This window comes from Oncorhynchus kisutch, linkage group LG18 (assembly GCF_002021735.2).
Source record: "Oncorhynchus kisutch isolate 150728-3 linkage group LG18, Okis_V2, whole genome shotgun sequence".
NCBI classification, from domain to species: Eukaryota; Metazoa; Chordata; class Actinopteri; order Salmoniformes; family Salmonidae; genus Oncorhynchus; species Oncorhynchus kisutch.
The window spans coordinates 63,612,262-63,626,830 of record NC_034191.2 but is presented as its reverse complement, the minus strand read 5'-3'; the positions used below and the strand labels follow the sequence as shown (position 1 = coordinate 63,626,830).

At 44.4% G+C, this 14,569-nt stretch overlaps 2 protein-coding genes across 2 annotated transcripts in view; one reads left to right on the top strand and one right to left on the bottom strand.

Annotated features, from left to right (window-relative positions):
* Positions 1 to 2,646, top strand: part of trpc1 (transient receptor potential cation channel, subfamily C, member 1) — a 49,030-nt gene extending 46,384 nt beyond the window's left edge. Inside the window, exons 10-13 of the mRNA XM_031796464.1 lie at positions 107 to 291; positions 504 to 705; positions 1,196 to 1,390; positions 1,552 to 2,646. Coding sequence (XP_031652324.1) covers positions 107 to 291; positions 504 to 705; positions 1,196 to 1,390; positions 1,552 to 1,779 — 810 coding nt within the window. The 3' untranslated portion in view covers positions 1,780 to 2,646. The remainder of the gene's footprint in view (positions 1 to 106; positions 292 to 503; positions 706 to 1,195; positions 1,391 to 1,551) is intronic.
* Positions 2,647 to 3,273: 627 nt separating this feature from the next.
* On the bottom strand, positions 3,274 to 14,569 carry LOC109909955 (procollagen C-endopeptidase enhancer 2). Its single transcript, XM_020509056.2, has 9 exons — positions 14,270 to 14,569; positions 13,769 to 13,877; positions 11,684 to 11,939; positions 10,077 to 10,201; positions 9,610 to 9,746; positions 9,241 to 9,404; positions 7,845 to 7,928; positions 6,718 to 6,885; positions 3,274 to 4,332 (listed from the first exon to the last, which is right to left on the bottom strand). The coding sequence occupies exons 1-9, from the start codon at positions 14,404 to 14,406 to the stop codon at positions 4,202 to 4,204; spliced, it is 1,311 nt and encodes a 436-aa protein (XP_020364645.1). The 5' UTR covers positions 14,407 to 14,569; the 3' UTR covers positions 3,274 to 4,201.

Below are 14,569 nucleotides of genomic sequence, written 5' to 3'. Positions count from 1 at the left end.
GGAAAATGAACTATTTTGTTTTATTATTGGACAAGCTCAGGTAGTAGTTACCTCTCGGTCAGAAGATGGTAATTTAGCTCATGCCAGAGTGCTCTTGTGTTCCCAGATCTCCGTTGGCCAGATGCTGCAGGAGTTTGGTAAGTTCCTGGGTCTGTTTCTGCTGGTGCTCATCTCTTTCACCATCGGCCTGACGCAGCTCTATGGGAAGGATCAGAAGGACCCGGCCAAGAGTCCCGCCAAAGACTGTGAGGGCATCTTCTGTCAGCAGCAGAGCAACGACGCCTTCCACACGTACGTACAGTCTACCTAAATTCTCTCTCTCTCCCCTTTTCCTGTTTCACAGGTTCATGGGTACCAGTTTTGACTGTTAACCTCTGACCCATAGAGATCCAATAATTCAATGTTCTACTGTATATGTCATTATATTTTCCATGACCTCCCTGTTGACCGATTCATGGGTACTGTACCTGTTACTTCGTAACCTCTGACTTTCCTGTTGAAAGGTTCATGGGAACGTGCTACGCACTGTTTTGGTACATCTTCTCTCTGGCCCACGTGGCTCTCTTCGTGACCCGGATCAACTACACGGAGGAGCTGAGGTCATTTGTGGGAGCCCTCATCGTGGGCACGTACAACATTGTGGTGGTCATCGTTCTCACCAAGCTGCTGGTCGCCATGCTCCACAAGAGCTTCAGGCAGATCGCTGTAAGTCAATCAAGCGATCAATCAATTAACCATTTAAATCAGTCCAATTTATTTATAAAGCCTGATTTGCATCAGCAGTTGTCACAAAGTGCTTTTCAGTAACCCGGCCTGAAGTGACTGCAAGTCACAGATTGTCCATCAAGTTACAACAACAACAAAAACAACAGGACTTGATTAGTCTATCTATAACAAGTGTTCATTTGGAGTACTTTTTTAAAATTCAGTGTTTGGAGTTTAGGCAAAGATCAGCCGTATAATTCACATCAATTAATCAACTTTAATGCTTCATAAATTACATTTACCCATCATCAACTCAACAATCATCATTCTGAATGAAAAACACAAATCCACTCCAAGAACACTTCAGTCTAACAGATGGTAGTGATTTCTTAACATTTCTCTGTCGATAAACACGTTCCCCTATTTTCTCAGTGATTTCCTAAATCTCCCATTTCATTCCATTTCCCTCTAAACCCCCCGAATCCCCTAGAACCACGAGGATAAGGAGTGGAAGTTTGCCCGCGCCAAGCTGTGGCTGAGCTACTTTGACGACAAGTGTACCCTGCCGCCGCCCTTCAACATCCTACCCTCCCCCAAGACTGTGTGTTACCTTCTGACCAGTATGAGTAAATGGATCTGCTCCCACACCTCCACGGGGAAGGTCAAGAGACAGAACAGCCTCAAGGTAAGAGAGACGGGGCACTATCCAATCAAGAAGTGATACCTCTGTATACTTTAAATGTATGACCGTTTCTCATCTTATCCTCCCATGATATCCAGATAAGTAGACACTGGGTTCAGTCTCCAGTCCTAACCTCCCATGTTGTTGTTGTCCCATCCATCCAGGAGTGGAGGAACCTGAAGCGGAAGCGTGATGAGAACTACCAGAAGATCATGTGTTGTCTTGTCCATCGCTACCTGACGTCCACCAGGCAGAAGATGCAGAGCACCGACCAGGCCACCGTAGAGAACCTCAACGACCTGCGGCAGGACCTCTCCAAGTTCCGCAACGAGATGAGAGACCTGCTGGGATTCAGAACCTCCAAGTACGCCATGTTCTACCCCCGGAGCTAAGACTGACCTGATCTGAACCTCAACCCAACCTCAACCCAACCATGTTCTACCCTTGGAGCTAGAACTGATCTGGTCTTAACCTACACCCAACCTCAACCCAACCATGTTCTACCCTTGGAGCTAGAACTGATCTGGCCTCAACCTACACCCAACCTCAACCCAACCATGTTCTACCCTTGGAGCTAGAACTGATCTGGTTTCAACCTACACCCAACCTCAACCCAACCATGTTCTACCCTTGGAGCTAGAACTGATCTGGTTTCAACCTACACCCAACCTCAACCCAACCATGTTCTACCCTTGGAGCTAGAACTGATCTGGTCTGAACCTACACCCATCCTCAACCCAACCATGTTCTACCCTTGGTGCTAGAACTGATCTGGTTTCAACCTACACCCAACCTCAACCCAACCATGTTCTACCCTTGGAGCTAGAACTGATCTGGTTTCAACCTACACCCAACCTCAACCCAACCATGTTCTACCCTTGGAGCTAGAACTGATCTGGTTTCAACCTACACCCAACCTCAACCCAACCATGTTCTACCCTTGGAGCTAGAACTGATCTGGTCTCAACCTACACCCAACCGGCCAGCTAAGACTGGTCTCAACCCCAACATAAACCCCAACCACCTCTGTCAGCTTCTTCACCCAGGGGGTCCTATCTCTGACCCTAGCATGCTCAGAAATGACCTTGTGTCCAGTCACAGAGAGACATTTAAACCTGGAACTCCACTGGAAATATATATATATATTCTGCACCAAAGTCTCCAGATTCCTTATGTAATAATATTCAGTCATCCTACTTGTTTTCTAAAATTGTCATTGTTTTCAACAATGGACTTAATAAAATGTAATGGAAAATACAGACTGGCTGTGACTTTTTGTCTTGGCAGTGAGAAATGATAAATATTGAGTTGCATCACATGTTCAGCTGGCACGAGAACGGAGACAGTTGGTTTTAATTGTGAAATATCTGTGAATGTTACTCACTGTTCAGAGCCAGCACTTCCCTGGTCAAAACACACCTGACCATTCCCAGTGCTCAGTGGAGCGTTCATGACTGCCCTACTAACAGCTGCCTTCACACCTGGCCATAGTTACCACATACTCTATGTAGGCCAGATATACGTTGTATATATGTTATGTTCTTATATGCACTGTTTAGTTGTTTATTATCCCCTTTTCTCCCCAATTGTTAGTTCCAGTCTTGTCCAATCACTGCAACTCCCGTAAGGACTCGGGGAGGCGAAGGTCGAGAGCCATGCGACCCTGCCAAGCCACACTTCTTTCTTGACACACTGCTCGCTTAACCCGGAAGCCAGCCACACCAATGTGTCGGAGGAAACGGGATGGAACCCGGATGTAGTGACACCTCTAGCGCCTTAGACCGCTGCACCACTCGGGAGGCCCTTATATGCACTGTTAACGTGACATATTACAACGCACTGCTGGGCTGTAAATGAATGAACACTCCATATGAAGAACCACCTCGTTAAAATAAACTTCATTTTCTGTTTTTTATTTGGTCAGATGAAAACAATAAAATATAAATAACATTTACCAATTGAATCATATGAAAATACTTTGTATTGTAATTCATTTCATATCTCTTTTTATTACATACATTACAAACCAAGCTGACATAATGATAAGGAGTGCTTTGTTGAATCCATTCATTGTGAAAAGCTTTGGCTAATAAGTGACAGTACTAAACGTAATACTAGCATGAAAACAAATCATTTCAAAAGGAATGCTATATATTCAACTATTGCACTTATCGACACCACATAAAATACCTCCCATATCTTGTCCATTCAATGTGAACATAGGAAATAAAGAGCAGTTTGTAAACACTGTCCATAAAACTATAACACCCCGTCCTCAATAATGTACTTCCTCTAACAAACTCCTTCCTGTCTGATGTTTGATCCAAGCCAACACTCATCATGACACCTGGGTTGTGTTCAGTGGGCTTGAAACCTGAGAAAATGTTTTTGAAACAGAAAAGGTACATGAGCGCTCTCATTGGACATATTTAGGTAGTATTTAGTTTCAAAAAAAATTATCCTGTTTTGTTCTAACTGAACGTGACCCAGGTGAGTCCCCCCCTACTATCGGTCTCTCTTCCTCTCCTCCCTCTCTTCAATTATCACACTCATTCTTCACATTGCCCTCAAAAACAGGTCCAGTTCAGAGGAAAGAGAAAAAACAGCATAGAAATACAAAACAAAGGAAAGAGACAGCCAGACACCTCCAGGCAGTAACAGCCTGAGCTCTGTAGACTAGTCCTGTGGTGAAGGATGATAGATAATGATGGGCAGAGCCAGGGAAGGCTGGGCAGAGACTAACAAGAACAGCCACACCCTTTTGTGGGTGGGGCATGGTGGTTGGGTGGAGACTCAGGCAGCACGTAGCTGATCTCAGCAGCGTTTGTTCTTCAGTACGTTGAGTCCCCTCTGGTTCTTAGCCTTGAAGGCCATGACGAAGTGATGCGGGGCGATCTTCCCCTTCCCATCCTCGTCCGCTGAGCCCATGAAGATGTAGTTGAGGCCTAGTGAGATCACACAGAAAGAGCCTGAATGCAGTGGCGGAACGGCAGAGACATTCAGGAAGGTAGCACATCAGCGTCAACTCTCCTCTGGGTTCCATATATGTTTATAGCTACAGTTGAAGTCAGAAGTTTACATACACTTAGGTTGGAGTCATTAAAACTCATTTTTCAACCACTCCACACATTTCTGGTTAACAAACTATAGTTTAGGCAAGTCGGTTAGGACATCTACTTTGCATGACAAGTAATTTTTCCAACAATTGTTTACGGAAAGATTATTTCACTTATAATTCACTGTATCACAATTCCAGTGGGTCAGAAGTTTACATTCACTAAGTTGACTGTGCCTTTAAACAGCTTGGAAAACTCCAGAAAATGGTGTCATGGCTTTAGAAGCTTCTGATAGGCTAATTGACATAATTTGAGTCAATTGGAGGTGTACCTGTGGATGTATTTCAAGGCCTACCTTCAAACTCAGTGCCTCTTTGCTTCACATCATAGGAAAATCAAAAGAAATCAGCCAAGACCTCAGAAAAGAAATTGTAGACCTCCACAAGTCTGCCTCATCCTTGGGAGCAATTTCCAAACGCCTGAAGGCCCCACGTTCATCTGTACAAACAATAGTACGCAAGTATAAACACCATGGGACCACGCAGCCGTCATAACCCTCAGGAAGGAGATGCGTTCTGTCTCCTAGAGATGAACGTACTTTGGTGCGAAAGGTGAAAATCAATCCCAGAACAACAGCAAAGGACCTTGTGAAGATGCTGGAGGAAACAGGTACATAATTATCTATATCCACAGTAAAAACGAGTCCTATATCTACTGCTCAGCAAGGAAGAAGCCACTGCTCTAAAACCTCCATAAAAAAAGCCATACTACGGTTTGCAACTGCACATGGGGACAAAGATCGTACTTTTTTGAGAAATGTCCTCTGGTCTGATGAAATAAAAATAGAACTGTTTGTCCATAAGGACCATCGTTATGTTTGGAGGAAAAGGGGGAGGCTTGCAAGCCGAAGATCACCATCCCAACAGTGAAGCACGGGGGTGGCAGCATCATGTTGTGAGGGTGCTTTGCTGCAGGAGGGACTGGTGCACTTCACAAAATAGATGGCTTCATGAGGGAGGAAAATTATGTGGATATATTGAAGCAACATCTCAAGACATCAGTTAGGAAGTTAAAGCTTGGTCGCAAATGGGTCTTCCAAATGGACAATGACCCCAAGCATACTTGCAAAGTTGTGGGAAAATGGCTTAAGGACAACAAAGCCAAGGTATTGGAGTGACCATCACAAAGCCCTGACCTCAATCCTATATAAAATATGTGGGCAGAACTGAAAAAGCATGTGCGTGCAAGGAGGCCTACAAACCTGACTCAGTTACACCAGCTCTGTCAGGAGGAATGGGCCAAAATTCACCCAGCTTGTGGAAGGCTACCCGAAACGTTTGACCCAAGTTAAACAAATTAAAGGCAATGCTACAAAATACTAATTGAGTGTATGTAAACTTCTGACCCACTGGGAATGTGATCAAAGATATAAAAGCTGAAATAAATCATTCTCTCTACTATTATTCTGACATTTCACATTCTTAAAATAAAGTGGTGATCCTAACTGACCTAAAACAAGGCATTTTTACTAGGATTAAATGTCAGGAATTGTGAAAAATTTAGTTTAAATGTATTTGGCTAAGGTGTATGTACATTTTCGACTTCAACTGTACATCTATAAAACGTATAGAGTACTGTATAGTATGTTTGTACATATTCACAGTATGGATCAGCAGCTGAGGGGGAAGGTATAGATCTTATTGCACAGTGAGTTTTGCCGCTTACCTCAGACCTTTGTCAAGCTCCTTCGGGTGAGCTTGAAGATAGGTTACCGCAATGGAGGCAAACTCAGAGCCATAAACCAAGTAGTATGTCGAACCACCTCTTTCTTATGTATCTTGTACATTTGGAACATGCCGCTGTCACAAGTGCTTACTCAGTGCCACCATGTCAGTATTACTCAATCATAGAATTTGAACTGAAATAAAAACATATGGTTCAATAGTACAATCATGGACTAAAACCTGTGCTATCGTGTCACGGTGAATGTCTGAAACTTAAGCAAGAGAAACGGATGACTATATCCAGGGGAGAGTTAGCCTGAGTGCCAGTCTGTTTTTGCTATCATGCCAACTCCTTGTCACTCATTGTCATGCCAAACCACATTGTCTTGAGTTGGAGTTGGCAAGAGCACAAACGGATCTGGGATCAGGCTATCGAAACAGACAACAGATCTGGGACCAGGCTATAGAAGGAGACCACAAACCTGGGACCAGGCTAGTGGAGAGTGAGCCCCAGAGTCCTTTGGCAGTGGTCCACCGTACTACTACTCACCTCGTCTGATGGATGGACACTTCTTGCAGAGCACGATGATCTTGGTGCTCATGGTCTTGCCGGCTTGCTGGATGGCCAGGTTGCCTTCTTTGTAGACGTTGATGATGGAGATGGTGGCGTACATGCTGCCTCCTCGCACCACCGCCGTGATGACAGTTCCTGTTATCACTGTCACAGAAACATGGGGGAGTTTAGATGGCTCAACAACAAGCACTCAACAACATCTACTTAGATTGGAAGTCTGACAACTGTGTCATCATTATGAAATGGTAGTGTATAACATTCAACAGCCTGTAAGCTCTGTAATTGCCTTGACCAAATATTGTATGATCGAGATCAGATATCTTTCTATACAAATACTCTGATGCTCGGCTTGCAAGATGTACTGGTTGAATAGCTTTGAATAAGATGATCAGATCAATGTGTAAACAGGAAGGAAAGGCCGGGTCTTCTGTTAGGTCCTTTTGTGTCAGGCCTAGTCATTAAAACGTGCGATGCAACACCCTTGGCTTGATATGACTGCAGACTGTCTGCCACTGTATTATACAAGACATTTTGACACTAACACCAAATTACTGGTCTTCACAGACTGGTCTTCATTTTCCATGCAAATTTGACCTAACATCCCTTAGGAAAAGCAATTATTAAAATACCTGCCTCATTCCATCAACATCTACTCGGAGAAAAACATCACAGAGCTAAATACTGTGGTAGCAAACTAAGGCCATGGAGTACGTTGGCTGAATCAACACCTTCATTTAGCAGCAGTTTACCTACAGTTAGGCTCTTCTCTGGCATGTGTGTTACCTCTATGAGATGAAGAGAACTGTGTCAGTTCCATACACAAATTCACTGGGCTGCCCTGTCAGAAAACCCTCAAGGACGCTTTTGGGTTTGTTGAGAGAGGGATGGCTCATATGGACTGGGTTGATGCTGGGGTAAGTGTTGGACAATTTTCTCCCACCCCACCCCCCTGACTGACTGACACACACACACACACACACTGTTGACCTGTTGTTGTTTGTTGCTGTAGCTTAGTATCTGTGACGGCAGTAGTGACAGATTTAGGCAGGTCAGCCATAGTAATATATGTAGCATTAGCTGTAGGGGAATAGTATCTCTCTTACCAAAGTCACTGGTACAGTAGTTGCTCTCAACGGTTCCACTTCTTTTGCATTTCTGCTGGCACAGAGCTAAAGAGTACTTCAGGGCTGGGGAGACACAGAGAAAAGGAAAATATAGTTACTTAGTTCACATTCTTCTTCAACATTCAAGGGATGCTAGCAAGTAGGGTTTGGGTTGATTTTGTTTCACATTGAGTCAATTCAGGGAATGAATTGAAATCAATCGTAGGCCAATTAATTAGTATGAACATTTCCCATTGAAAACTGTGGGCAACTTAGAATCCTACAATTCACATCATGCTTAAGGTGTAGGGTTCTACTTACGTCTGGCGTTAAGGAGGGGCAAGTGTCTAACGCATGCATGTTGTAAACAGCCCGCGCTCAGCTATTTTCCAGCCCTTGTGCCAAGGTTGGTCATTTACCTGTCTAACATCAGCTTGCTTGCGCTGAGATGGGAGTGGTGAAACTATTTAAGATGTGTCCTTAAAAACGAGCACCAAACTGCCAATTTCGGTCAGAGTAACTGGAGATAAACTGATCTTTGTGGTTATGTTGGTTATGGCATCAATTTTGCCAGCGGAGGTGCACAGTAGCCTAATCAGTGGCATTTCATCAATGTTTTATTAAAAGATCATCTTTGAGAGCAGCAAAACAGTCTACAGACCTTTTTAGTAAATTGGAACGTATTTAGGCGCCACTACAGACCTGGGCTGCCTTGCCAGAGAGAGTTGGCGTCCTCAAACAACCATGCATGGGTGCCTTTAGGAGGTTCGGCACATTAGTTTGTCTGAGTAAGAAGGAACAAGGTGTCTCTTTGGAGTGACTACTTGCTTCCCTTCCCCTTAACTCTGTCATAGTAGAGAAATCACAGATTTAAAAATAAATAAAAAACCTAGAAAAGAATACATGGAAGTGATAAGTTAGAGGGGACTGATGTTTTGACTGGCATCTAACCTCGTCCCCAATTGCTACAGATAGAGCCGGCTAGGGACAAGATTAACAGCCATCCAGCCTTGGGTGTCTGCTCCATTGCCTTTCATCCTGGGGGCAACAGCCACTACCATGGTAGATCTGATCTGGAACCAGGCTAATGAAAATGCCTGTAAGCCACTCTCCTAGTGGGAGGGAGGGAGCTACAGCAGCTACACCACATGTTGGCATCAGCAAAGACCACTGGGACCAGGCAATCTAATCTGTCTCTAAATCCCCAACTCCTAGTAGTAGATTAAATGGACCAAACACCCATGTGGCCTGGAGATGATGATGATGATGATGAATTGGATTCATATTGTGCTAAAAGCACTTTACATTGTAACAAGACTGAAGAGATGTGTCAAGACAAGCGAAGAGTTACACATATGCCCTGTTTGGATTAAACATAGAAAAAGGAGCTACCTACGTATGGGTCTGGTGGTAGCTGCTGGGGTGGTGGTGGTCGCTGGTACCGTGGGGGTGGGGAACTTCTTGGGTCTAAACTTGTAGTGGCCGATGAACCCGTCTGCTGTTAAACTGAGGTCTGAGAGGAACTGGATCAGGAGCTGGTTACCTTCAGAGAATACTGGACTGAAGAGAGAGAGAGGAGGGAGAACGATATATAGAGATAGAATGTTAGCTTACCTGGTAAGTAGTTGATATATTGAATATGCTCATGGATATCTTGTGCTTAGGTAAACAGTTAATCATGCATTAGTAGGTTTATGATTAAGGTCATAAGCGAAGCGGTACATTAGCTAGCTGAATGCAGAGTAGAAACAGGTGTGTGACCTACGCTGGAGGGCTATCGCCACAGTACTTCCCGATCCTCTTGGCATCGTTAATCTCTGCCCCATTGAAAATGGCCACATAGTCATATCGACAGTAGTTGTCTCTTTCCACATCGAACTTCTCAAACTTCACCTCAATAATCTGGGTTGGTGGACAGGTTACATAGAACACAGGTCACACACAACACAGGTTATATAGAACACAGGTTACATAGAACACAGGTTACACAGGTTACACAGAACACAGGTTACACAGAACACAGGTTACACAGGTTACAAAGAACACGTTACAGTGAACAAATTACTTTCAGGCCACATTCTGAAGTTGCATTTCATTGTGCAACCCTAACCAAGAGCAAACCACAAAGCAATTATGTGAAAATTGACATCTTAGGCGATCTCAATCACTGTCAATTGTGTCAAGTTGAACTGTGAGTAAAGTAAGAACCTCTGGCTGTAGACGAACACTCACCTGGTTCTTAGGAGCCACTATGTGCCATGAGCAGGTGACCCCTGCGGGGTAGTCTTTCTCGGGCCAGTTAGGGGTCTTAAAGGACCCGGAGGGTTTAACCAGACGACCGCCACAGTACTGATCCCCTGGTGGGTGCAAAGTCAAACTACAACGTTTAGTTATACTGCCCAGATAGTACTGCTTCACATGCTATTCATTTGACGCACCACTGGGCATCATCCTGCGACTCTGTGTTTATGTGCAAGATATATCGCTTCCTTCTGAATGTTAAAGGATGGAACGTTGTGCACGCGCATGACATAATCCCATGATGGAACAAACATTTTTGAATAAGTAGGCTCTTGTCTTATAATTCCCTTGTGGTTATGAGTAAATTAAGAAGACATCGATCTGTTCCTCTGCCTTGGTCCCATGCTGCAACGTGCAGTTAAAAGGGAGTCTATATGCCAGGCATACCATCACACATCTGAGAGATCACATCAGCCAACCACACAAGCTGCTTGGACTGGCAAGGGATCTGTGGATCTTTAAAAACCATGGCTGGATCTCCTGTAACATGTAGTTAGTCGCTATAGCAGTTAGTTCCACTACAGCTGAGCTCCCAGCCTCATGACTGGCAGACGGACAAGCCCAATTTGACTCTGTAACTAAAATAGACATTGAACAAATGGAGGAGTGCTGTGTGGTGCTTCTCAGTTTCAACCAACCACACCCAGGAACAGGGGAAACACCAGTCAATCTAAACTGACAGACCAAGAGGGATTCCAGCTGTGAGCTACTGAGGTACGGAGACAGAGAGAAGGTATTCAGGGAGGCACTCAGCCCCCCCCAAAATTCCACAAACTCATTCGGGGAGAAGTAACGTCACCAGGTCAGAAGAGGAAGGGGCGGCGCTGACCTGTCTGACCCTAGAGCTCTCCATCTGGAAAATGAGCTGTTAAATGTGTAGAGATTCACCTCCTCCTCGAGGAAGCTTTAAGTCAACAGGTTTCGTCTTAACTGCACAAGAGGTCTAAACTGAAAGAGCACTGGTACTTTATCTTACCAAGCAGAAGTCAAACTTTCCCTTGACCTGCTATCCGTTGGGAGTGATTTATTTCACTAGAACTGCCCTTTAGTCTCAGATGTAAATAATTGACCTCTAAGATCTCATCATCTGGGTATTAGTATTATTACAGTGACACGGTGCAACGACCTTGCTGGGGCAGCTAGCGGGTTAAGAGGCTAGTTAATTAGCTGGTTAAAATGTGAACCGTAGCACTCAACACGCACACACATATCGGAGGTCTTTACGATGTGGAGTCCGAGCAGAGTCACAGCTAGGGCTCAGTCCCTAATGCTCTGTTGAACATGCTTGGGTATAGGCTGGATACAGATGACTGCAGTTTTCACTACACACTACATAACCTAGAGGTTAGAGAGGCAAGCCTGCAACCGGCAGGTAACTAATCCAACAGAAAAAATCTAGTAGGATCCTAGATCCCGTCTCCTGCCACTGTGCCATTGAGCAAGGCACGTTTATTTTATATAAATGTTATATAACTAGGCAAGTTAAACATAACCCTTAACTACTACATTATTCTTCTTCTATATTCTATTCTGCTTACCTCTCTCATGCGGCTGGGCAGCAGAGTACACCGCCAGGAAGCCACTCCCAGCTGTGTTGGCATCAGACACCATCTGAATGAGCATCTTGTTGCCTGTGGAGACCAGGGCGCCTGGCCTGAAAGTCCCACAGAAGCGGCCCAGCCTCTGGCCACTCACATGGCCACTGTAAACATCCACGTAGTCATAGCGACACAGGTTGTCACTCTCCAGGTCAATGAAGCGGAAGGACAGGACCACCACTTTACCCTCAGGGACCTGGGGACAACATTCAATCCAATACAATATACATTACAATCTATTCAATCACATAAGGAGTATACAGTGCCTTCGGAAAGTATTCATACCCCTTGACTTTTTCCACATTTTGTTACGTTACAGCTTTGTTCTAAAATTAATTTAATTAAATAAAAACTCAGCAATAAAAACACAATATAATGACAAAGCGAAAACAGGGTTTTAGATTTTTTTGCAAATGTATAAAAACTATTCAGACACTCTGCTATGAGACTCAAAATTGAGCTCAGCTGCATCCCGTTTCCATTGACCATCCTTGAGAAGTCCACCTGTGGTAAATTCAATTGATTGGACATGTTTTGGAAAGGCACACACCTGTCTATATAAGGTCCCACAGTTGACAGTGCATGTCAGAGCAAAAACCAAGCCTTAAGGTCAAAGAAATTGTCGGTAGAGCTCCAAGGCTAGGCTTGTGTCGAGGCACAGATCTGGGGAAAGGTACCAAAACATTTCTGCAGCATTGAAGGCCCCCAAGAACACAGTGGCCTCCATCATTCTTAAATGGAAGAAGTTTGGAATCACCAAGACTATTCCTAGAGCTGGCCGCCCAGCCAAACTGAGCAATTGGAGGAGAAGGGCCTTGGTCAGGGAGGTGTCCAAGAACCCGATGGTCACTCTGACAGAGCTCTAGAGTTCCTCTATGGAGATGGGAGAACCTTCCAGAAGGACAACCATCTCTGCAGCACTCCACCAATTTGGCCTTTATGGTAGAATGGCCAGACTGAAGCCACACCTCAGTAAAAGGCACATGACAGCCCACTTGGAGTTTGCCAAAAGGCACCTAAAGTCTCTCAGACCATGAGAAAAAAGATTCCCTGGTCTGATGAAACCAAGATTGAACTCTTTGGCCTGAATGTGAAGCGTCATATCTGGAGGAAACCTGGCACCATCCCTATGGTGAAGCATGGTGGTGGAAGCATCATGCTGTGTGGATGTTTTTCAGCGGCAGGGACTGGGAGATTAGTCAAGATTGAGGCAAAGATGAACGGAACAAAGTACAGAGAGATCCTTGATGAAAATCTGCTCCAGCGAGCTCAAGACCTCAGACTGGGGTGACAGTTCACCTTCTAACAGGACAATGACCATAAGCACACAGCCAATGCACGCAGGAGTGGCTCAGGACAAGTTTCTGAATGTCCTTGAGTGGCCCAGCCAGAGCCCGTACTTGAACCCTTGAACATCTCTGGAGATACCTGAAAATAGCTGTGCAGCAACACTCCCCATCCAACCTGACAGAGCTTGACAGGATCTGCAGAGAAGAATGGGAGAAACTCCTTAAATACAGGTGTGCCAAGCTTGTGGTATCATACCCAAGAAGACTTGAGGCTGTAATCGATGCCAAAGGTGCTTCAACAAAGTACTAAGTAAAGGATCTGAATACTTATGTAAATGAGATATATATTTTTTTGTTTTAATACATTTTCAAACATTTCTAAACCTGTTTTTACTCTGTCATTATGGGATATAGTGTGTAGATTGATTGGGGACAACTCATATAAGAGGAAACACATATTCCTCTGATTTACCTTTAATTCGTTGCAGCCATGTGACCATGCTGCGTGTTAATACAAATGCCAAGCAGGCAGCTCAAAGTGCCTGAGGGGTGCTGTGTGGCCAGTGGCCAAATATCAGACTACGAATTAGACCTACACAGTTAGGGTTAGTGAATTAGTATCTCATTGTACTTTATTGCAGAAACATTGCGTCATTCCAGTTCTCTGATATGGGTGCTGTTAACTGTTAAACATGAATCGTGTATTTACAGTAGGGTACAAGTATGTTTGACTCACCGTGATTCTCCAAACACATTTGGTATTTGGGGGGTACACTCCTGGATACCCCGGGCTCCCAATGACCCCAGAACCCACCGTTATATTCCCTCCGCATGTAAACGTTGGTCTGGAAACATTGAGAAAAAATATTTTAGACACTTCTCATTCTAATACAAAATATATAGCCTATGCTATCATGGAATCTGGAAAGGAGCAGAAGCCTAGGCGTTAATGGTTGGTGTTCATTCTTGGGTTATCTCGGCAATGCGCCAATGTGCGTCCTCATGCCTACAGCGCAGACTGCAGATTCCACCAAAATAACAACTCCTCAGTTATGAACAATTTAACATCATTGATGCCGTTCATTCATTCATTGTGCCGTAGGCTAACGGATCATTGGCACCTCACGATAAGGCTTTGTAGGCTACAGTACACACGTGTTAATTCTAACAAATAGCCCAACGCAAAACAGAAAATAATCAATTGTTAAAAAAAAGAAAAAAAAAAGTGAAGAGGTACCTCAGTTGTGACTGCCCGCAGACTTCTGTAAAAAACAGTACACTCCATGCGCAAAAAACACTGCATATTCTCAACATTATCGGGTGAACTGACCAGGCACCACTTCGCCTGTTTTCGCCCGCTGGCATGAATGACATTGTATTCAGTCGCTCGAGCGGTGGGGAAAAGTACCCAGAAGTTCCTGGAGGGAGTTTCGCAAGCTGTAGCACAGAGATGAATATAGCGTTTGTTCTGCGTGGTAGGAGGGAGCAGTCGGCAGGCAGCTGCCTTTTTCCAAAACCTGGGATAAAAGACGCATTA